The 20,849-nt window shown below is 53.1% G+C and overlaps 12 protein-coding genes across 12 annotated transcripts; 6 read left to right on the forward strand and 6 right to left on the reverse strand.

Annotated features, from left to right (window-relative positions):
• Positions 1-101: 101 nt before the first annotated feature.
• On the forward strand, positions 102-2,919 carry M409DRAFT_20334 (glycoside hydrolase family 3 protein; the record flags this gene model as incomplete). The annotated part of the gene is made up of 8 exons (XM_033805342.1): positions 102-249; positions 303-718; positions 774-819; positions 873-887; positions 938-1,835; positions 1,885-2,146; positions 2,199-2,364; positions 2,417-2,919. 8 exons carry the CDS (start codon positions 102-104, stop codon positions 2,917-2,919), a joined length of 2,454 nt encoding a protein of 817 aa, XP_033669994.1.
• Positions 2,920-3,451: 532 nt separating this feature from the next.
• M409DRAFT_20335 (uncharacterized protein) lies at positions 3,452-4,564 on the forward strand (the record flags this gene model as incomplete). The annotated part of the gene is made up of 1 exon (XM_033805343.1): positions 3,452-4,564. One exon carries the CDS (start codon positions 3,452-3,454, stop codon positions 4,562-4,564), a length of 1,113 nt encoding a protein of 370 aa, XP_033669995.1.
• Positions 4,565-5,053: 489 nt separating this feature from the next.
• M409DRAFT_20336 (uncharacterized protein) lies at positions 5,054-6,106 on the reverse strand (the record flags this gene model as incomplete). The annotated part of the gene is made up of 1 exon (XM_033805344.1): positions 5,054-6,106. The coding sequence occupies one exon, from the start codon at positions 6,104-6,106 to the stop codon at positions 5,054-5,056; it is 1,053 nt and encodes a 350-aa protein (XP_033669996.1).
• A 740-nt stretch (positions 6,107-6,846) lies between these two features.
• On the reverse strand, positions 6,847-8,888 carry M409DRAFT_52400 (uncharacterized protein; the record flags this gene model as incomplete). Its single annotated transcript, XM_033812069.1, has 4 exons — positions 6,847-7,038; positions 7,094-7,516; positions 7,567-8,834; positions 8,885-8,888. The coding sequence occupies 4 exons, from the start codon at positions 8,886-8,888 to the stop codon at positions 6,847-6,849; spliced, it is 1,887 nt and encodes a 628-aa protein (XP_033669997.1).
• Positions 8,889-9,919: 1,031 nt separating this feature from the next.
• M409DRAFT_64890 (uncharacterized protein) lies at positions 9,920-10,963 on the reverse strand (the record flags this gene model as incomplete). The annotated part of the gene is made up of 1 exon (XM_033816270.1): positions 9,920-10,963. The coding sequence occupies one exon, from the start codon at positions 10,961-10,963 to the stop codon at positions 9,920-9,922; it is 1,044 nt and encodes a 347-aa protein (XP_033669998.1).
• An 820-nt stretch (positions 10,964-11,783) lies between these two features.
• On the forward strand, positions 11,784-13,079 carry M409DRAFT_20338 (uncharacterized protein; the record flags this gene model as incomplete). Its single annotated transcript, XM_033805345.1, has 1 exon — positions 11,784-13,079. The coding sequence occupies one exon, from the start codon at positions 11,784-11,786 to the stop codon at positions 13,077-13,079; it is 1,296 nt and encodes a 431-aa protein (XP_033669999.1).
• Positions 13,080-13,298: 219 nt separating this feature from the next.
• Positions 13,299-14,083, forward strand: M409DRAFT_20339 (uncharacterized protein; the record flags this gene model as incomplete). Its single annotated transcript, XM_033805346.1, has 3 exons — positions 13,299-13,521; positions 13,645-13,774; positions 13,828-14,083. The coding sequence occupies 3 exons, from the start codon at positions 13,299-13,301 to the stop codon at positions 14,081-14,083; spliced, it is 609 nt and encodes a 202-aa protein (XP_033670000.1).
• Positions 14,084-14,563: 480 nt separating this feature from the next.
• M409DRAFT_20340 (uncharacterized protein) lies at positions 14,564-15,448 on the forward strand (the record flags this gene model as incomplete). Its single annotated transcript, XM_033805347.1, has 2 exons — positions 14,564-14,804; positions 14,919-15,448. 2 exons carry the CDS (start codon positions 14,564-14,566, stop codon positions 15,446-15,448), a joined length of 771 nt encoding a protein of 256 aa, XP_033670001.1.
• A 255-nt stretch (positions 15,449-15,703) lies between these two features.
• On the forward strand, positions 15,704-16,547 carry M409DRAFT_20341 (uncharacterized protein; the record flags this gene model as incomplete). Its single annotated transcript, XM_033805348.1, has 2 exons — positions 15,704-15,926; positions 16,051-16,547. The coding sequence occupies 2 exons, from the start codon at positions 15,704-15,706 to the stop codon at positions 16,545-16,547; spliced, it is 720 nt and encodes a 239-aa protein (XP_033670002.1).
• Positions 16,548-16,787: 240 nt separating this feature from the next.
• M409DRAFT_64891 (uncharacterized protein) lies at positions 16,788-17,510 on the reverse strand (the record flags this gene model as incomplete). The annotated part of the gene is made up of 1 exon (XM_033816271.1): positions 16,788-17,510. The coding sequence occupies one exon, from the start codon at positions 17,508-17,510 to the stop codon at positions 16,788-16,790; it is 723 nt and encodes a 240-aa protein (XP_033670003.1).
• A 565-nt stretch (positions 17,511-18,075) lies between these two features.
• On the reverse strand, positions 18,076-18,861 carry M409DRAFT_52405 (uncharacterized protein; the record flags this gene model as incomplete). The annotated part of the gene is made up of 1 exon (XM_033812070.1): positions 18,076-18,861. The coding sequence occupies one exon, from the start codon at positions 18,859-18,861 to the stop codon at positions 18,076-18,078; it is 786 nt and encodes a 261-aa protein (XP_033670004.1).
• Positions 18,862-19,257: 396 nt separating this feature from the next.
• M409DRAFT_20344 (uncharacterized protein) lies at positions 19,258-20,049 on the reverse strand (the record flags this gene model as incomplete). Its single annotated transcript, XM_033805349.1, has 1 exon — positions 19,258-20,049. One exon carries the CDS (start codon positions 20,047-20,049, stop codon positions 19,258-19,260), a length of 792 nt encoding a protein of 263 aa, XP_033670005.1.
• Between the last annotated feature and the right edge of the window lie 800 nt (positions 20,050-20,849).

The raw sequence follows: 20,849 nt of genomic DNA on the forward strand, positions 1-20,849 counted from the left end.
GCACAGCATACAAAATGCTTGGGGGCTCCACGCTTCACGATGCTTGGTGCGTAGACTTTTTGTCTTGGTCAGGCCAGCCAAGAATCTTTCTTGTTCAAGCAATGGGCCAAGCTCAGAGACTGGCAGGCGCCTCTGCCTTGCTCTCTGCTGTATCAATAGTGACTGCGCAATCTAGCTCGCACATTACCTACCCAGGCCCGCCATGGGTTAAATCAGACTATGCAACGAGTCCAGCCGTCTATCCTTCTCGTGCGTCCCAAAGCATTGACCTCATGGATGTTATACTTACCAACGCTCCACAGCAAACGCAACCGGCCGCGGTTGGGAAGCTGCCTTCGCCCAAGCCTCCAACTTCGTCTCGCAACTCACGCTGGCTGAAAAAGCGCAACTCGTCACTGGCACGACAGGACCTTGTGTGGGCAACATTGGACCAATCCCACGCCTCGATTTCGAAGGTCTTTGTCTACAGGATGGCCCGTTGGCTATTCGCGAAGCCGATTATGCTTCGGTCTTCCCTGCTGGGTTGACGGTTGCTGCGTCGTGGGATAGGCAGTTGGCTCATGTGCGAGGCCAACAGCTCGGTGATGAGTTCAAGGAGAAGGGCGCGAATGTTATGCTTGGGCCTGTTGCTGGGCCTTTGGGGAGAAGTGGGTATGGTGGGAGGAATTGGGAGGGTTTCTCGCCTGATCCATACTTGACGGGCATTTTGTTTGAGGAGGTTGGTGATCTGGACTTTGGGAGCAGAACGAGCATGGAGTGCTGATCTTGAATAGACGATTGTCGGGGCTCAAGAGTCTGGTGTGCAGGCATGTGCGAAGCGTAAGTGGCACGAATAACAAAGGACTTGATATTGCGACTAACTTTACTTGCAGACTACATCGGCAACGGTAGACAGCCTCCAAACGACCACTCGAATATAGCTAACGACCTACCATAGAGCAGGAGACTCAACGCAACCCAGACCAGAACGACGATGGCGTAACAATCGAGGCTGTCTCTTCAAACATCGACGACCGTACTTTACACGAACTGTACCTCTGGCCATTCGCAAACGCAGTTCGAAGCGGCGCGGCTTCGATCATGTGCTCGTACAATCGCATCAACGGCTCCTACGGTTGTCAGAACAGCAAGACATTGAACGGAATACTAAAAGACGAGCTTGGCTTCCAAGGCTACGTTGTCAGCGATTGGGGAGCGACCCACAGTGGCTACCAAGCCATTGCCGCTGGCGAAGATATGGATATGCCCGGTAACATCAATGGCAATGCAGCGGCTTCATACTTCGGCGGGAACATCACGACCGGCATCAACAATGGCAGTATCTCGACGGAGCGACTTGATGATATGTGCAGGAGGGTCATGACGCCGTACTTCCATCTCAAGCAGCAGACGCAGTATCCACAGGTCGATGGTAGCTCGCCGGCATTGAATGGCAACGATCCGTCCGAATACAACTATACCTTTACTCTGGGCCCTTCCAACGTCGATGTGAGAGATGGCCATGCAAGGCTGATCCGAGAGCTCGGTGCTGCTGGGATCGTTCTACTCAAGAACAACAACAGGACATTGCCGTTGAAGAGGCCAAGTAATATTGGTGTCTTCGGCAACGACGCGGGAGATATCGTCACTGGTCTCTATCCTGGCAGCGATGACGATCTTCAAGACATTGGCTGGGAATATGGCGTATTGCCCGTCGGAGGCGGATCAGGTACCGGTCGTTTCACATACATTGTCACCCCACTGGAGGCCATCAAAGCGAGAGCGGCACAGCAGCACAACAATGCACTCGTGCAGTATGTGCTGAACAACACACTGGTCACGCAGAATAATGGCTTGTAAGTGAGACAAATGAACGACTGCCGAACGCGTCTAACACATTTGCAGTGGCTCGATTTTCCCCACGCCTCCAGATGTCTGTCTCGTCTTCCTCAAGACGTGGGCTACCGAAGGCTACGATCGAAGTTCCCTGCGGGCCGACTGGAATGGAACTGGTCTTGTTGACACTGTTGCGTCCAACTGCGCCAACACCGTTGTGATTACCAACAGTGGTGGTCTGAATGTGCTGCCGTTTGCCAATCATCCAAATGTGACGGCGATTCTGGCTGCGCATTTTGGAGGCCAAGAGCAAGGAAACAGTATTGTTGATGTAAGGCACTGCGAGAATCGGTCCTTGACGGCCAACACTGACACGTTAATAGGTCCTCTGGGGCAATGTCAATCCGAGCGGTCGCCTTCCTTACACTATCGCTCTGCAGGAAAGCGATTACGCCTTCGCCGATATCACAAATTCTTCTGCTCTGCTGAACACATCGGACCCCAATGCATGGCAATCAGATTTCAAAGAGCGTCTACTCATCGATTATCGTAAGTCACTTCGAAGAGTCCTCCTTCGATGCTCTGTACTTACATCTCATAGACTGGTTTGACTATTTCAACGAATCCGTCCAGTACGAATTCGGCTACGGCTTAAGCTACACCACCTTCTCCATGGGCAATGTTTCTGTCACCCGTACTGCGAACGGCAGCCTGTCCGCCTTACCTCGAAACAACACCATCGCACCAGGTGGCAATCCAGCCCTATGGCAGAACGTCTACCGCGTGACCGCAAGCGTCCAGAACACAGGCCACGTCCCAGGCGCTGCCGTACCACAGCTCTACCTCGGCTTACCAGGTCCTTCCAATGGCGACCCAACACCCAAGAAGGTCTTGAGAGGGTTTGAGAAGGTCATGCTTCGACCGGGACAGAGCAGGACCGTGACGTTTGATCTGACGAGGCGGGACATCAGTTCTTGGGATGTGGTTGCTCAGCAGTGGGCTATCTTTCCGGGGAGTGTCAAGGTCTTTGCTGGGTTTTCGAGTCGGGATGTCAAGGCGACGGCGTCGTTTGAGCCGTTGGGTGGTGGTCCTCATGGGTATTGAGATATCTCATGTAGTTGAGATGTCTGTAGTGGACTGCGCGATCCATGCATATTGGGTCCGTGCGCTTGAAGTGAATCTTGCCAATGCGGTCCATGTTTTGCACAACTTTGTCCTCCACTCTCACGCCACCGTCTTGTTCCCGACATTCTCGTCCAGCGTTCCAGGAATCTCGCTCTCGAGAAGAGTGGAATGCCAGACCAGAGGCTTCAACAACAGCCGTGACTCGGAACCTTCGCCGAGGACCGTGGCGTCGCAAAGAATCCTGCAAGATGACCGCCGGTAAGCTCTTCCCACCGCGTCTCCGTCTCCATCTCCATTTTTCAGGCACGGCGCGCGTGCCTCACCCCGCCGGTTCTCACCCGTGACTTCTTCGTATTCAGGACGGGACGACACGCGTAAGTCTAGCCGAATTCCTCCACTGTTTCAGGTATACCCTTGGGCGAGAGCTTCTAGATTTCTTCATGTGACAGTTTTCAACATCTCTCTTCTTCCCCAGCAACACCAGACGACATCCCACATCCCAGCATCCATTATGGACAGCAGAATATCGGCAGTGCAGGGTATGGCAGTGGAGGATGATGGGAGGGCGAGTAGTGTGTACTCGGAGTCTTCAGATCATCGGCAAACACACCTGGATTCACGCAATGGCTCGCGGAATGGGAGTCGGCATGCGAGCTATACGCCATCGTACATGTCCAACATCGCAGCGAAATCCACCGAAGCGCTCACGATACGGACGACGCAAAGTCGAGAAGGTGGAAGCAGACCCATTCCACCATCGCCGTTGAACAGCACCACCCCACAAGTCGTCGATACCCCCTCGATACCGCCACCATCTCCCAGTGGACCTCCAGGTCTATTGCTTGTCCTCATAGCCAATACCGTCCATCCTTCGACCATCTTCTACCTCGAAATGCTCTTGAATCGACAAACCTTCTCTGGCATCTTGTTTGTAGCGAGCAAATCGCAAGAGGCGGCACTGAAGCAGCTCAAGATGGACGTTTATGCGCTTATTGGAAGACTGAGGCAAGAGCTTGTCGTGGCAGTGCACATGAAGCATGAATGGAACCAGGTCGAGATGGAGACCTTCGCGGCAGAGGCGACGAAGCATGGCGATGGATTACAGGGTGTGATATGCTGTCCTGAGTTCGACGAGACGGGCACCGCAGATGTGGATGTTCTTACTTTGGGAGGGGATCAGCTGGAACGGTCTTGGAACCAGAGCGTCTCGTTCCTCCATGCTGCGATCAAGGCTACGGCAATTCATCTCTTGACGAGGTGCAAGCCGGTCAACCCAGCTTCAAATGGACTTTCTGCACGAACACGGCGTGGACCATTCTTTCTGGTTGCTGGATCGACGACATATACGTCAGCTTCGAAAATCACCAAATCGGCATGCGATACCCTCGTGCTTCAGCTGGAACGAGCCACCCAAGCGAAAGGTCTCACCGTGGGCTTCGCAGAGGCTCTGCTCATCCCAGAACCGAGTCGAGAGCCGCCTCCAAAGCCCGGCGACGAATTGCCCGTCGAGACCGAGACGTACGATGCTGGGCATGAGGACTACGAGTTTGTGCCTTCTGAGAGCCCTACGAAGTTGTGGAGTTCGTGGGCTTTGCATAATGATTTGGGGTTCGTTGAGGATTGAAGCTATCAAGAAAGTGAAGATGCCACTCGGGGTCTTTGAAGATCACCAGGATCAGAGACTGACCTTTGCAAGGGACTGCGTCAGGCTTAGGAACTGAAAGAGCTGAGGCGTGCCAAGAATAGGAACAGTCTTGTGCGACGGAACAGGGCCAGGATTGGGGCTTGAGGCTGATCATACAACCTTGGCCTGGAGCAAGAACGATGTCTCGCCTACTTGCTGGCTCAGGGCCAGTCGAGCTCAATCACGTCCACCCGTCCGACCATCAACTTGACTGGAATCACCATTTGGCAGGGTGCTGGGTCCTAGAATGACGGCCTCGAGGTCAAACTATACAACCCCGATCAGCGCAACTCCTAATGCGTATCGCTATTCCCGCCAACGTCCTCAGAAGGCCAAAGCATTGCAAGAGATTTAAAAGTCATTCCATTCAAAGCTCTACCGTCTATCGTAATCGTCCATTCATCCAACCTGGTCAAACATCTCACAACTCTACTTCCCACCCTTCTCCCTCTCATACACCTCCAAATAATGCCCCACGACACTGACAACCTGCTCCTCGAACGTCTTAAACTTGAACCCAAACGTCTCCTCCGTCTTCTTCGCATCATAAGGATAGTAATACGTCCCTTGGTTCCCCTCGGTCGACAAAATCCCCTTCTTCACCGCCTCCGGAAACCTCCTGCCGACAATCTCAACGACGTCGTTCCACTTCACGCCATCCTGTCCCGAGGACGTCACGAGGAAGGACTGATTGCCCTGGACGGCAGGGTTGAGCGAGGCGACGTGCGTGTACGCGGAGTCGTCGACGTGGTTCGTCGTGAGGAGATTGGGAGCCTCGGGTTTCTCGCCCAGCGCGAGGTTGACGATGAACCTGTTCGTGCCCGACTGGAAGTCTTCCAGTTTCTCCGCGAGGTCGTTGCGGCCTTCGATGTACGAGGGGTGGATGTGGATGAGGTCGAAGGGGGGGCTGTTATCCTTCATCCACTTCTCGCCGCGGTTCAGGGCCGCGACTTTGGAGGCGATGTAGGCGACCAGCGGGTTCGGGTAGGGCCCGGTGAATTCCTCGACTCGGGAGGTCGCTGTGACGGGGTCAGCGGTCGCGGCGTTGTTGTCGGGCGCGAAGCCCGCGACGGGCGTGATGGCGACGACGGAGGACGTTATCACCACGCGCTTCACGGAGGGGGATTTCTTGGCGGCTTCGAGGATGTTGAGGGTGCCTTGGATGGCTGGGTTGATGATGTGGGTGTCGTAGTCGCCGCCAGGGGCGTTTCCTGACAAGGGGGAGGCGACGTGGATGATGTACTTGACGTCTTTGACGGCGGCGTCGTAGGCGCCTGGGGCGAGGATGTCGGGGACGACGACGAAGGAGAGGGGGGATTGGCGTTCTTTGGGCGTGAGGGCTTTGTTGGACTTCAGAGTCTCTGCCTTTGCTTCTGAACGGACGGCGGCGCGGACGGAGTAGCCTGCTTCGAGGGCGTAGCGGAGGACGCGGAAGCCCAGATGGCCGGTCGCGCCGGTGATGAGGACGAGGTCGCCTGCCATTTCTTTCTGCTTGTGTCTTTGTGGTGGTGGGTTGGATTGCTGTTGTGTTGTTGGATGGCCTCGTTCATATGGCCCACACTCCCGACTTATACCTCCCAAAGCCCATGTTTTCTGGCATGCTAGAAACTCCTAGAGGGCCAAGATGGCGCTTCACGATTGCTCAGCAATTGCATTCCATCTGTACAGGTGTTCACCAACTCACACCCTAAGCGTACACTTTTCGTGCAGGCTCATTAGTCAGGAGTGTCGTCGTACAGCCTGAACCCTAACAGCCTGATTTCGGTGGCCCCGGGGGCAACAGCAATGCTTGCGAACCGGCGACATTTGGTTTGTGCAGTAGCCATCGGAGAGCTGACCAATTAGTGAATACTTGGCGAGGATTGCTAGTTGTGGCAGAGTGTTTCGGGAGAGAATCAACGAGGTTGATTAGTGTCGTCGGCGGCCATCGTCCGATGTTATTATTCAGACATTGCTCTTAGTATGCAGAAGGCTAACCCAGGCATGGATGTGGCGGTTCCAGCGAGGTTTGCGAGTCACGAAAGGCTGTTGGTGATCTGGAGTGAAGATTACTGATCATTCTCTTGGAGGCGTTTGTGGCTGGGCTTCACTGCAGAGTGAGTCAGTCAACACGTCGAACTTGAAGGAACGCCTCCATCAAAAGACTATAGAGCAGATGTCCTCGCATGTAGGGTGCTTGTGCAGGCGAATCGATATACCTCTATCGTGAGTCTAGCTCATAGCTATTCAGTCTTTGCTGTCGCCTTCACCTCCTGACTTTCGGCGACCAATGAGCTTCCCCCTGAAGCTGCCTTTGGCTCTTCATAAGTCATGAACTCGTCCTTGTTGAACTTCTTATACCTGAACCAGAAGATCACAGTCTGAACAGCCAGCGCAATGGCTGGCCCTGCCCAGATCCAGATGAGGTAAGGATCCTGAACAATGTGTCAGCTTTCGCATTGATACAAAGTCTCTCACAGTTGAACATACCTTGATAGCAGGCGACAGTATCTCGCCCATGGCATACGACAAAGCCGATGATGCCAGGAACAGCGAGATGACAAGCGACTTCATGCCTTCTGGTGAGCGAGCATACGCAAGCTCATAAGCCGTGACGTTGCAAAAGCACTCTGAAAGAGCTCCCAGTATGTTGATGGGGATCTGCACCCAAACACTGATTGGAGAGACCCCAGTGCCAACCTTGCAGCCGGTAGCGTAGTAGCCACATGGAGAGGTTTGATAGATCTTGTATTGAATTATGGCACCGACGACGCCAGAGAGCGTCGCAAGACCAAAGCCGATGGTAATGCGGGTGATTCGGCCTGGGCTTAGATTCCATTTTGCGAGCGTCGGGTAAACCACGTATGACAGGATTGGGACGGTGACGATGATTGTCAGAGGGTTGAAGTTGTGCTGCAAAGTGGTTAGCGGTCGAATCTGAATTTTTGATATTACAGACTTACCAAAAGATCGTTCGGTGCACCATTCGTCGTAAGAGTAGAGCCCTGGCTGGTTGACACAGAGCCAGTGCCTCCGTCATTCATCACGTAGATCGGGAAGTAGAGGAAGACAGCACACGCCATCATTGTACGGCGGACATCATCAACGTCCTTGTCTGTCCAGGAAATCGCCTTGTGGTTGAACTGCGACACACCACGTGCAGCCAGTACACTTGGTTTCGCGGCATCCCAGAAGGAGCCTTTCCAAAAGACGCCTTTGTTGTACTTGAAGGCGACAGTGATGATCTTCCACACCTTAGCGAGAGCTGTTCCATCAGGAGGATATTGAACCAGCTTGTTGCGGAGGTACCAGAGCAGAACCGGAAGCAGGAAAAATACAATTCCTGGCAACAGATACGCAAGCCAGAAGCCAACATACTTTTCGCAGTAAGTGGTGGCGATCATGAAGAACGCACCGATGTTGATAAAGCCGTAGAAGAGTAACATCGTACGCTGAACCGTCGTTTCAGGGTCCACGACAACTCGTTCTCCCGAAGGCAGCGCTCGGACATAGGCCTTTTGATGCTTGTATTGGTCAAGAATCATTGGAGCCACGTTCGGTTTGAAGATTCCAGCGCCTATTGCCAGCAAGAAGAGGGAGATCATGAAGGGTGCAATACCGTTGCCAGCTTGCAGGACAGAAGGTATGGCGCCGCAGATGATAATGATGTGTGAGACACCACAGATCACGACTCCCAAGAAGATGGCTTTGAAGCGGCCCATTTTGACGTCGGCTAGCCACGCACCACCAATCGGTACGATATAGGACAAGAAGGCGAAAAGCAACGTAAAAGCGTTGCTGAACTGAAGACCTTTGCCCAACGCCCCAGCTGTACCTTGGGTACCACGAGCTGGAGCGCCTGCACCGTTGCCACCCTTTGGTAGAGGGAACTGCATGAAGTTGGAAAAGACGGTCTTGACGCCATAGTACGAAGCTCGTTCTGCAAGCTCAACAAAGCAGAGAGTATACGCAGTCGCAGGAATAGTGTCGGCAACTTTTCGAAGAGTTCGCGTTTCTTCTTCTGTTGGTTCAGGATAAGTTTCGCGCTCGATGACTGATGCCGAGCGCTCGCCGATGGCTTCGACATCGATGTTGGCCTCTTTGTTTACAGACTCATGATCGTGTTCGCCAGGGTTGTGGATGGTAAGACTGGCTCTTCCAAGGGGTTGCGCATCGACTGGTATCCGACTTGCTATCGCATCGTTGACCACGTCGCCTCCGATAGTGCTCGCTGTGAGTTTGTCAGCCATGGAAAGTCTAATCGTGACAGACGCAACATACACATTTCGGTATACCAAGCAGATGTTCAAAACACGATGGAACTGGTCGGATTGTTCGGTGCCGCGAGTTGAGACACCTTTAAAGACGGCGACTTCGTGACAGATTCGCCGGGCTCAACGATCTATAAAGATCCTTGCCAGGTCCACGCTGGAAGACTACGAGGCCCGCAGAAAGTTACATACTCAGATGCTGTGCCGCTGCGATGGTCGTTTAGCCTGGTTGCCAAGCAAAAGAGCGACCACTCCAATCCGAAGAACGATGCCCAGAACATTGTCGAGCCATGATTGGGTTGGTATCAGTAGCGTCGAAGCTAAACAGACATTGAAGCATCGGCAAGAGCAGGTAAAAGGCTTTGGCTGTGTGCTGGTTGCTTGGGAAAAGTCAAGCACCTGCAAGCCTTGCCATGTCGTGCTTATCGCGTGCTCACGTTGCGACGCTATTATGCAACTAGATCAATGGCAAGCACTGAACACGCCCGCCTTGGCAGGGAATTGTTATGCTTTGGTTGAATGCACCGATGCTGATCCTGGATGGCGAATCGCCTTTGCTGTATTGCTCATTTTATCGATACCCGTGTGGTCCTGGATAGGCGAAGGTGGCGTGGGTTTTTGCCGGTACGCTCTTGGCCGACATCATGGTGGTATCGACACGCCTCGAGCATCTAGATCGAGTATTCGTCAAGTCTCACGACACGTCAATGCGAGGCTCCGTTCCTCGTGGCATTGTGGATGGAACGAAGAGCTTGATGCAGTCGCGATAAGCTCTTTCAGTGGCGGCGCACGGACCATGCAGTAACATTGGCGTCTACGAGTGGTCCGACTTCACACCCATTTCCAGATCAGTTTCTTGTCTTTCATGGCATCGAGGAGTGCCATAGACGCCTGAGAGCGCCTTCATGGAGTGAGGTTCAAAATCTCCCTTTTGGAAAGCCAACGCGAGATCCTTCGTCCTCAAAATACGGGGCTATTGTAATGAAGTTGTCGAATACTGGAGGAGCGTACCAAGAAAGACGAGTGGTTCGACTGCGTGGCAAGACTATATCAAGGCCATCCCATGCGCACCTTGATGCATCTTCTTATCCGCTCGCCTAACCGTATCAACGTCCAACGTCCTCTCATACTTCATCTCATCCAGATTCACGATCGACACCGTCCCCTTGATGATGTTCGCCGAGAATGCCCTGCTCCCATCAGGCGAGGCATATACTGTCAAGGGAATAGGGTCCACGTCGAATGTTGCGAGTTCCATGAAGTCTTCCCTAGGCGGCGCCAGCACCTTCAGCCTCGCTTTCATCGAACTGAGATTCTGTATGTTTGGCTTGTCGCCTTCAAATACGTATTGGCCAACCAGAAGTCTTTCCTTACAATCTACGTGGACTGTGATGCCTCCATAGTCCAGGGGTATCGACTTAACAATCTCGTCAGTCGTGGTATCGATGACTTGGATTCGTTTCTCCTTAACATCGCCCTTCATCATAGCGCCAATACCCGGGGTGGGAAAGTACGCCAGCTTCCCATCGTTCGAAATACCTGGTTGCTCGCACCCGCCCGGAATCTCGAGTTTGCCCGTCATCTTCTCTTCTACTAAATCGATGACCGAAATGAATCCAGCCTCTTTATTACAGGTGAAAGCTTTTCGGCCGTCCGGTGTCATTACGAACCAGTGAGTCTTGTAGCCGGATGGAATAGCCTTCGTGATCTTATGCGTTTTCAAATCAATGCCAATGATACCGCCTGCTCCATCGATGCCGCCTTCAACAGATGAGTACAGGATATCGTGCTCCGTGTCAAGGACTGTGTAGTGAGGCCCTTTGTAGGGGCTCACATCGATTATGTCAACGACTTTCCTCTTCTCGCAGTCGAAAACACTGATCTCAACAGCGTCGTCTCCGTGGGCGGCATACCAGCCATGTCTGTAAGCATGCGTGATGTACATCAGGTTTGTTCTGTTGTCATAGCAAAGCTCGTGCGGCTCCGCTTTGAGGTCTGTGACTTGGCCAGTCTTTTCCCCAGTTGAGAGGTTGAAGAATGTCAGACTCTGGCCGCTTTGGCTGACGACTGCCAGTGTATTTCGAGCCATGTTCGCGATCGAAAGCCGTGATATGAGTAAGGACTAGAGTTCTGAGGTTCTCGTCTTTTGTAGTCGTGATGTTGATCGATCGCCGAGTGTATTGTGGAAAATGGTCATAAGAAGTCTTCGTGATATGTGGCTTATGGCATAGGACACTGAGATGTGATGCCCTTGGATCCTCCTGTTTGATGTTTGAGATATTTGAGATGTCTTCTTACCGTCGTCGGCCGAGCACCAACCTCTCCTAAGTGCGTGCTTCGGCCGAATGCAGTCTACATCCGATGTCGTACAGTCGTACAAGAGCCATGTGAATACAATAGTCCAGAGCGATCCTTGAAGCGGAAGTTTTGTGACGTCAAAAGCTGAGTTATTTGTATCCGATTGCCTTTCTGAGACAGACGCTGGCTCAGTCTGAAAAAGGGCCACTGCCATGTGAGAGAATTCTGCGTGAAGAGTAGTTAGTCAAACGAGAGCTGCTTATTAGTCTGGCGCTGAAAGTGCCAGTTTCTACGCTCTTGGCCGACGAATGAGAATTGTCATCGGTCTCCCCTTATGAGCAGCATCCTGGCCTGGACTGCGGGTGTGACGAATTCACATTCGATGTCTCACGCGAGTAATCTCGTCGGAAGCTCTCATCTTGTGGCCTTTGGAGCGAGGTAGTGACTTTGTGAGTGGAGGGTAGGTGGTTTGGGAGCGAGCTATGCGAGTGAGGTCGAATCTCAGCTCGTCCAGCGTTTTCTGCCGCCAAGACTTTCTCACCGCCCGCGATCCTCGGCCGACTTAACCAAAATTTCCCAGATCCTCCGTTGTCAATTCACGGTTCTTCCTCATGGACGCCGCCGGCTATCTCAAACGCCAAGGTTGGCGCGGAGATGGCCACTCGCTGGACCACACCGGGCGCGGCATCCGGAAACCTCTCCTGGTCAGCAAGAAGGTCGATGTCTTGGGCATAGGATTGAACAAACACGCTGCCGTATCGGATCAGTGGTGGATGCGCGCATTCGATCAAGGATTGAAAGATCTCGGGACAGGGAAGAGGAGTGCTTTAGCAGATGTGCGGGAGAAGGGAATGGCTTACGGTGGACTGTACGGACGTTTCGTGCAGGGGGAAGGCGTGGCTGGGACTTTTGACGAAGAGATGGAGGGCAAGTCGAGTCGGAAGAGGAAGCGGGAAGAGGATTTGCAGAAGCCAGGGAATACTGAGAAGAAAGTGAAGACGAATACAGAAGCCCTGGAGAAGGCTTTGAATCGCGATGTGCGCACATTCGTTAGCGAGGCTGTTCGGCGAGGACTCATACACAGCGATGATGAGAAGCCAGCGGCTAAGAGTGGAAGCTCGGATACTGCTAGCAAGTTCGGGGAAGAGGCAGTCGTCAAGGTGTTCACAAAAGCCGGGCTTCTTGGTGAAGGTAAGAGCAAGGCATCTGATCACCAGGACAAGTACGGTCGTGGCAAGCTACAGAGGGCAGTGAAGCGTGCTGCGAAAAATTTCCTCGTCGGTCAACTATCGGTGGACGAGCAAAAAGCGCTCAGCAAAGACGAACCGCGCAGCAAGGAGAAGCCCAAGCCGAAGAGCCAAGAGGAGCCTTCAGAACGGGATGATAAGACTGCTGCGAGGGAGGCGAAGGCTCTGAGAAAGCGGGAAAGGAAGGAGAAGAAGTCGACAAAGCAAACAGATTTCGAATTCAACGCAGACGAAGTGAAGTTCACAACGTCTGCGAAAGCGAAATCAAAAACAATACCAGGAGTTGGCGCGGTCGACAGATACCCCACGAAAGCCGAGAAGAGGGCAAAGAAGCAACAGGCGCGGAAGGATAAAGAGAATACGACCCCTGAGCACACACCGAGTGAGGATACGAGCAATGTAGGCTGCGTAGCGGATACCAAAGGCGATGCCGGTCTTGAGGGGCGGTCTTCGTCGTCAGATTCGATGAGCGTTATCGACACCGTCGGAAACATTCGGTACACATGCAAGCCCGGCAAAGCTGTACCTCTAGATCCCACGATATGGACAGGAATCAAGCCGAAGCTGCTACCGAAACCTGTTCGAAAAGCACGATCGGAGTACATGAGCGAGAGACGAGAAGCACGGCAGGCGCGAAAAGCGAAGAAGCTGAAATCATAGCTTTAGAAGGATATTGATAACGAAACCCAATACTGGGGGACCCTCAAGAACTGATGACCGTCCTCCATCTCTCGAAGTCATGTTGCAAGCTGCAGGTGAATTTCGGACATCCAGTGATTCGATCTCACATGCAAACGGAGGTAGCGCACGGACGCCCGCGTCACCTATGTATTTCGCTGTTGCTTCTGGCTTCGCTCAATTATCTACAACCGGCTCGACATGGCTCGACACCAGGTCACCGTCCCTTCGGGCCCGCCCCAACCTCAGCCTCGGTGCCATCTCTTCAGGGTGCCAGCCGAACTTCGCAATTCCATCTATTCGCTTGCGCTCGCTGTCACGCCGGACCAGTATGGTCAAGTCGCAATCAGGAGACAGAGAAACAAATCAGACTCTATTCTCCAATTACTCGGCACTTGTCGCCTCGTATACCAAGAAGCTTCGAGTATGTCTAATCAAAGCGTCCACAAGGAGAGTTCGATGCCTGAGAACATGGCTTGTCTTGTATCTCAATCTACGTGCCTTCTTTAACTTCTCTCCCAACTCGATACTGACCGGCTGCGTGTAGGCCTGTTCTATAGCGAACACAAGCTTCGCATCGGCTTCTTGGAGCTTGGCTATTCACAGGTTACAGCGGCCGACTTCAAGATACTGGGTAACATAGCCCTCTACGAATGGACGGCCTTCGTGACCTCACTGTCACGTTCGAGGCCTATGCCACTGCCTTCGAAGAGGTGACAAGACTCTGCAGATACTTGCGAAAGCTGTCGGCGTTGCAGACACTTGCGATCAAGATCGAGTCGGACGAACGCGGACAGTCGCTTGGCGGTTCGGATTCTTGGTTGAAGAATGAGATGCCTCTGCTGAGGCAATCCGTCAGCAGACTGCGATCAGTCCAGACGTTCCGCTTCTTGATTCCGGACGAGCTCACATTCCCGCATCGCGATGATTGGCAGAAGGCTCTAGGTGGAATTGTTGCTGCTCTACCGAGTAACAAGAGGTCGTAAGAGGGAGGTGGGTTACCTGGAACGCCGACGGCAGGACAAGCGAACCAAGAGATGAAGAGCTGAGGACGGTCGTGCGGTTCGCAGTCGAAACAAGGGCATGGATGAGATCTGCCTTTGAGCTTAATGGGAGGTCGTAATGTCGTGGATTATAGAAAGGATAGGAGCAAATCACACAACCTGAGGATGTCACCTGGGTCGCTTCTGTTCAGTGACCCGCCGCCATGCACAGTCGTCTCAATTCTTTCCAACATCAAGATATCACCCGTAGCGATGTCAAGTGTCGAGAAACTCAAAAGGGGACTCGTTAGCCCTCGAGATGCCAACGACACCAACTGCAAGTGAATGCTCGTGGGTCCAGCGTGAACTTATCACATGCAAACGGGAACAGCGCACGGACAACGCACGGATGCTGCCGCGCCTTTAGAATTTCGTCCTGTCCTTTCGACCCCTCGACTTTCTAACACGGCGACACCGCTCAATATGGCTCCACCAAAAGGCAAACTGCCTCGAGGCGAGCCTCTCGACCAGAGTCAGTGTCGCCTGATATCGTTGCCTGCAGAGCTTCGAACATACATCTACGAACTCGCGCTGCTGGTCGAGCCCGATGCCAACAACGACGTATTCATCGCGCACGACACTATCAGACCTGCGAAATTTCGAACAAAGCCGAGCGTGCTCGCACTGCTCGCTACTTGCCGGCAGATCTATCAAGAAGCAGCGGGTACGTGAGGTACTTGAGAAGGGGGAAGAGCGCTCGAGACTCCAGGAGTGCTGCCTGCATATCTTCCAAGCTTCGTGATCGAGTATACCAGTCGCTAACGGAATTCTGGTGCAGGTATCTTCTTCGCTCAAAACAACATCTGCATCCCATACCGCGCGCTGTACGCCAACTCCTCGAACTACAAGGCCAGCGGATTCTTGGACGAGACAAGCCAACTTCGACTCGACGGACTCCACCAGCTGAAGGTCATGGTCTATGGCACCACCCAACACAAGAAGTACTTCCCCCAGTGGGAATCGCTTACCGTCGCCTGCAAGAGTTTGAGGAAAGCGAGTGCATTGACGAAGCTCCACTTCGTTCTGGGACCAAGATTCAACGGGCGCCTTTGGCTGATGCATATCAAGGAAGAGATGGTCTTCTTGGGAAGAGCAATCAAGAGGCTGGCCTTGGTTACGGAGCTGTGCTTTGAGCTCCCGGGAGACCTGGTCTTCCCGTACCGCGAGACTGTGAGGAGTGAGTTGGAGAAGGCGTCAGCGAAGTTGCCAGACAATACGGCGAAAGTGTACTTTGGTGTCGGCCATACAATGCAGCGGTATGCAATCACTTCTATGAGGGTGAAGTTGTGGTGTACCTTGTGTAGCTAGAACCGTACTGGTTACATTCACAATGACCACTCTATCACAAGCTAGATTGGCGGAGCGTTGGACATACACTGGACAAAGAAGGAGGATTTGATTCAGGTGATAGAAGGGCGGGTGAAGCTCGCAATTACCATTCATAGCTTGGCTCTCACATGCAAGGTTGCCTCAGGATGCACTTTCCACCTTCCACCGGCCGGCCACTTTCTACCTTCGGCCTAGAACTTCAGCCCAACTCATCAATCTTCCGACAACACCAACATGCCACCAAAAGTCGACGTACCGACAGGCCCACCCCTATCACAAGAACAGTGCCTCCTGTTTCGACTACCACCCGAACTAAGAAACTATATCTACGAAATTGCACTCGAAGTTGACGAAGATTACGATGGCGAGGTCGTTCTGAGACGACAGCTCGACAGCAGTCACAAGACCGTGTTGAATCTGCTCGGCGTGTGTCGCTTGATCAATCAAGAGGCCGCAGGTTAGTGGAAACTTCTGAACAAACTATCTATTCAGCGCCTGAACTCGAGGCGTCGAGACATTGTTTTCACTCGAAGAGCTCGTCTGCATATGGAAGTCCAAGCAACTGATTATGCCGCCCGCAGGCATATTCTACTCTCAACACAAAATCGCCATCCCTTCGAACATCCTCTGCGCCAACAGCGACTACGGACAACGTTCTCCTGGCCTCATATCAACACTCAGCCGACTACGCCTCAAAGGTCTCCGCGATCTAACCGTGGGCTGTCACGGCGGGTTCGAAAACGGACTCGAGCGCGTCACATCCGCCTGCAATCGCTTGAGGTCGCTGCCGGCTTTGCAGACGCTGTGCTTCCGGTTGGTGGACCCCAACAGAATCCACCAGTGGGAGATGAGGGTGGAGGTGGAGATTCCGTTTCTGAAGAGAGCGGTGAGGAAGTTGGGTTCGGTGAAGGAGTTGAGGTTTGAGATTGAGGAGCCGAGTGATCGAGAAGTGTTTATGGAGCGGTTGGATGCGGTGGTGGCGATGCTGCCGCATAATGCTCGAAGGATAGAACAGCATGTTGGTGGCGAGAGCGTGCTACGTTCTGAGGCGGCTGTGGAAGGAGATGGCTTGCCATGAGGCGAAGCAGCTCCGTATGCGAAACGACTGAGGATCGTCGTTGGCGAGTGAGACAGAATGGCCGAGTGTCTTTTCCCGATCTCTCCCTGGTGCGGTACCCTTAGAGGCCCTCGCCAGCCTCGTGCTGTAGCATTGGTCGGCAGAGCTCGAGATCAGTCATCGGCCACGATCATTGCATTCCCAAACCAAGCTCACTCCAACGCCCGCCTCAAGAAACCCACGCCACGCACATCCACACCCTCAAACCTCCCTCGTCGCCTTAAACCCAATATTCCCCTCCTCCTTCAACCCCCACTTATTCACCTCCTGCCCCGTAATCACCCTCCGTTGCAAATGCACCTCGACCGCCTTCTTTCCCTTCTTCTTCTTCGCCAACCCATCATCATCCTTATCAAAATACAACGCCCACTCCCCATCCCCCTCATCCACCGCCACAAACCCCTCCCAATCCTCAAACGTCACACAACTATCCTCGTTCTCCTCCGTCGTCCAGTCGAAATCCCCCACATGGTGCTCGATACTCCCGCTGCGGCCCGCGTGCTTGACTTCGTACGTGTCCTTGTCGACGTACATCCAGTTCAACATCGGCGGATCCACGCTGATCGTACTCACGAGCCCCCGCGTGTACCCACGATTATCGTCGGGGTACGCCAGATAAAACCCCGTGAACGGATGGTGTCCAACGACTTCGGGTAGCCTCGTGATGGAACTCTTGGCCTCGACCCAGAGTTTCCCGTCGCGGACGGTGACGATGCCGCCGTGGAGTTCGGAGCCTTTCCCGGGTTTGCGCCACTGCGCGTCGACCCAGACGTCGAGGTGGAATTTCATCATGCGGGTTTGGTTCGAGGCGTCGGCGTTGACTTTTTTTTGTTCGGATACGCCTTGGGCCACGCCAGTTACGACTGAGACGGCGGTGCCGCTAACGATGGAGAGGGCGGTTGGAATGCCGAAGACGAATTCCATGGTGAGTGATATATGGTGTATTGAGCTTGTTGAATGGTGATGGGAAAGATGTAGTAAGACCTACCGGTAGAGGGCGTTTGGGGCTTTCTGCGTTTCGCGAAGGAAGTTGGACAGACGTGTCGTGGAATCCTGGCAGCGATGTAGCGTCACTCAACATTGAAAAGTGGGGACTTCTGGAGCAGGGTCCGAAACCAACTGCATACGACAATGAAAGGGGAAACGTTTCGATATCAGTCGCTCAACGATGACTTGCATCGGTATAGATTCTGCTCTGAACTGTCCTAATTCGAAGGAGAGAGCACCCACTCAACGCTGGACTCAGATATTGTACTTGCCACTCCATCCGAGATACTGATCGTGATCAAATGGAATTCCGCCGTCGATGTCTCGGAAGAGTCGAGTCCCATGCTGTGTTTCGCGGTGCCTTTGTTGATAGACGAAGATGTAGAACCGCATCATCATCCTTCGTACGAATGGTAGAATTCCACCAACGGGATGGAAACCACGGGTACAGCAAGACTACGTCCTGCCAACAAGGAACGCAAGCTGCTCATCCTGTCAGCAGTTATTCCACCGGAAACGAGGATGCGCATTTCGTACCCCCAGCTTCGAGTTCTTGACACATCCCTGCCTTTCGACCAAGATCGCCCTCGAATCCCAAAGCATCCCGCATGGAATGTTGCATGTGATTAATCAAGTATTGCCAAGCTCGACCGTGGCCAGTCGTGCCGATGTTGAGATGATAGAGCTTTCCACAGTTGGATTGCGCGCATTGAGCTTTGATCCAGGGGTTGCAGGCATAGTAGTCGAAGAACGCATGCGCCATTTCGTGAAGCACCACGCACAGGATTCTTTCCGCAGAGTTTTGCAATGGCGTGTGGTCGCAGTTCAACCGCAGGATCATGCGCTCTCTAGGAGAGATTCCGGACTGGAGGAAGCCAAGCTGATTCTTGTCCAGAATGGCCCACCGCACAGAAATCTTCGAGGATGGCAGTTGGCGCAAGAGGAAAATGTCGCTGAAGATTTCAACTACTTCGTTCAGAGCCTCCTCATCGAGACAATCAGCCGCGGCCCGTCGTTCTTCAAAAAGATGGTGTTTCTTCGCCCATGCGATCCACTTCTGGTTGGTCTTCTGGTGCTTGGATGGGCCGGTAAAGGAGGAGACTGCGAGAGATGCGATTCGCCAAGCATCGTGCCCTCTCCACGTCAGGCCGCGAAGGAGGTTGAATGGTTTCAAATCTTCGTGATGGATAACCTTCGTGTGGAGGCGCGGTTCGCATCTGGGGCAAGTGCAGGTTTGCCATGTCGCGTTGCTCCAATGTTGTTCGCAAATTTGGCGGGGACTTGACATGGTTGTCTGAATAGTGTGATGCTGGATTCGAGTATCCTTTTCGTGTCGTGGCGACGGCGGAAACTTTTCGACAATGACGAGAAGGTTGTAGTTATAGGTGAGCGGCAACGACAATCAGCATATGCATAGACCTGCAGTTGCAAGCTCGTGGAATTCCTCATGGCAGTCACATGCGTCGTCTTTCATATCAACGCCTCCCGGCATTGAATTGGTGAAGCAGCTGATCATCTTCAGTCGCACTCAAAGACGCAGAACCATCACTGGTGATGCACTTTCAAAGATTTGGCGCTTGATCCGTACGAGGCGCGAGCATCAATGTACTGAACTCCTTCACGCAGCTCCAAGTGTATCTCAAGCGTCAGACGTCCTAGCGTAACTGGCAAAATTCATCCTCAATCAAATGGGTCTCTCCCAAGATTCGGGAACGGAGCCAGTCTTGGGCTTCTCATTTGAAAGTAGCTGAGGAGTAGAGGCCGCCTCAGACTTCTCGTTGTAAAGCTCCCTCAAGCTCTTCCTCTTGTTCCAACTCTCATGTTCTCGAAACTGCTCTTGCCGTACGATTCTCCATGGCTTATCACCAGCCCTCCAATCAACACAGCTGAGCCCAGGTAGGGGAACAGACTTCGCAAGATCACCTTGCGCTACGCTCTTGGTGTCAATTGGAAAAGGTCCGTGGTAGTGGCCTGCATTGATCTGGTCTCTGAAATGCACTCGCGCAGGGTGAATTTGGACCTGGTACAGGTGGGAATCTGTGAGCGTTGGTGGTTGTCGGGGCACAGTCTTGGGTACTGGCGCTGGTGATACATCCGATTTCGGGGCATTGCTGGCGGTCGCTGCGTCCGTAGCAAGAAATGGATTGTCCAATGGTCTATCATTTGTTGTGGATGCAGTCTCGGGAGAGTGTTCCTCTACAGGTTGTGAAGTTGATTCTCCTGCCACGGCCTTGCCCATTCTGAAGCGAATGGGGCTCTTTCTGAGACAATGCTGGGCGGCATCCTCGTCTTTGTAGATGACCAGAGCAGCATTGGGCGCGGATAAGTGATCGTATTTGAGATTTTTGAAGTACTCGACTTCTCCGAATTGCGAGATCAGCCGCAGTATCTCTCTGGATTCGCCCAGATTCGATGGCCTTGGTATAATGCGCAGATGGACTGCGCGATTCGTGGTCGATCTAACAATCGATGCCATCGTCTGGTGGAATAGTTCATCAAATTTGTCCCTGAGCTCGACAGCTTCGACAAAACGCTCGAGCCAACGACTCGCTTAATATACGCTAATGGCTGTACCCGCCGCCAACGCGCCGGGGTTCGCAAGAGACACTTCGAAGAGACGTCATTCCACTCCGCTCTCCATCAACTTGTTTAGCACGCCCGACTATTTCATTGGCCACCTCGTCATCGCTTTAGCTCCACGATCCAAGTATCGGGGCGAGATATCCTAGCATTGTGGACCTTGGACGCTGTGGACGTAACATGACGTTGCTCTGGCGTCCACCTGCCTCAATGACTGACACGGACAGACCAAGTCCTCATCGCTGACTGACTCGTACGCATTTGCCTTCTCTAGAAGGTTGGTCGACGAGTCGGTGGCTTTGTGCGGCAGATCCATACTGGGAATGCCGTGTCGTCAAAGACTACCACACACATTACCCGACAACGCTACACGTGAGCCCAGTCTTTTCGAGCGACCGCACTGCTGCTGCCACAGAGAAGCCACAATATAGCCATCTCCGGTACGTAATGGTGCCGCCTCGAGAAGCTGAGCTGGTGGCTTCTCAAATTGACGCCAGCCTGAGGCGTCACGACATCAAACATGTGGCGAATGATTGGCCACAAGAACAGGACCACAGCATATTAGGACAGCAAGGTGATCACAGCAGTAGCGCTGAACTCAATCTGCGAGAGCCAGTGTCGTTCCAGATCGAAGACTTGGGAATCCTGGCTGACTCCAGGTTGGCATTCCTACATCTGGGGGGATGCGTACACCAT

Source organism: Zasmidium cellare (assembly GCF_010093935.1).
Source record: "Zasmidium cellare ATCC 36951 unplaced genomic scaffold M409scaffold_10, whole genome shotgun sequence".
In the NCBI taxonomy this organism is placed as follows: domain Eukaryota; kingdom Fungi; phylum Ascomycota; class Dothideomycetes; order Mycosphaerellales; family Mycosphaerellaceae; genus Zasmidium; species Zasmidium cellare.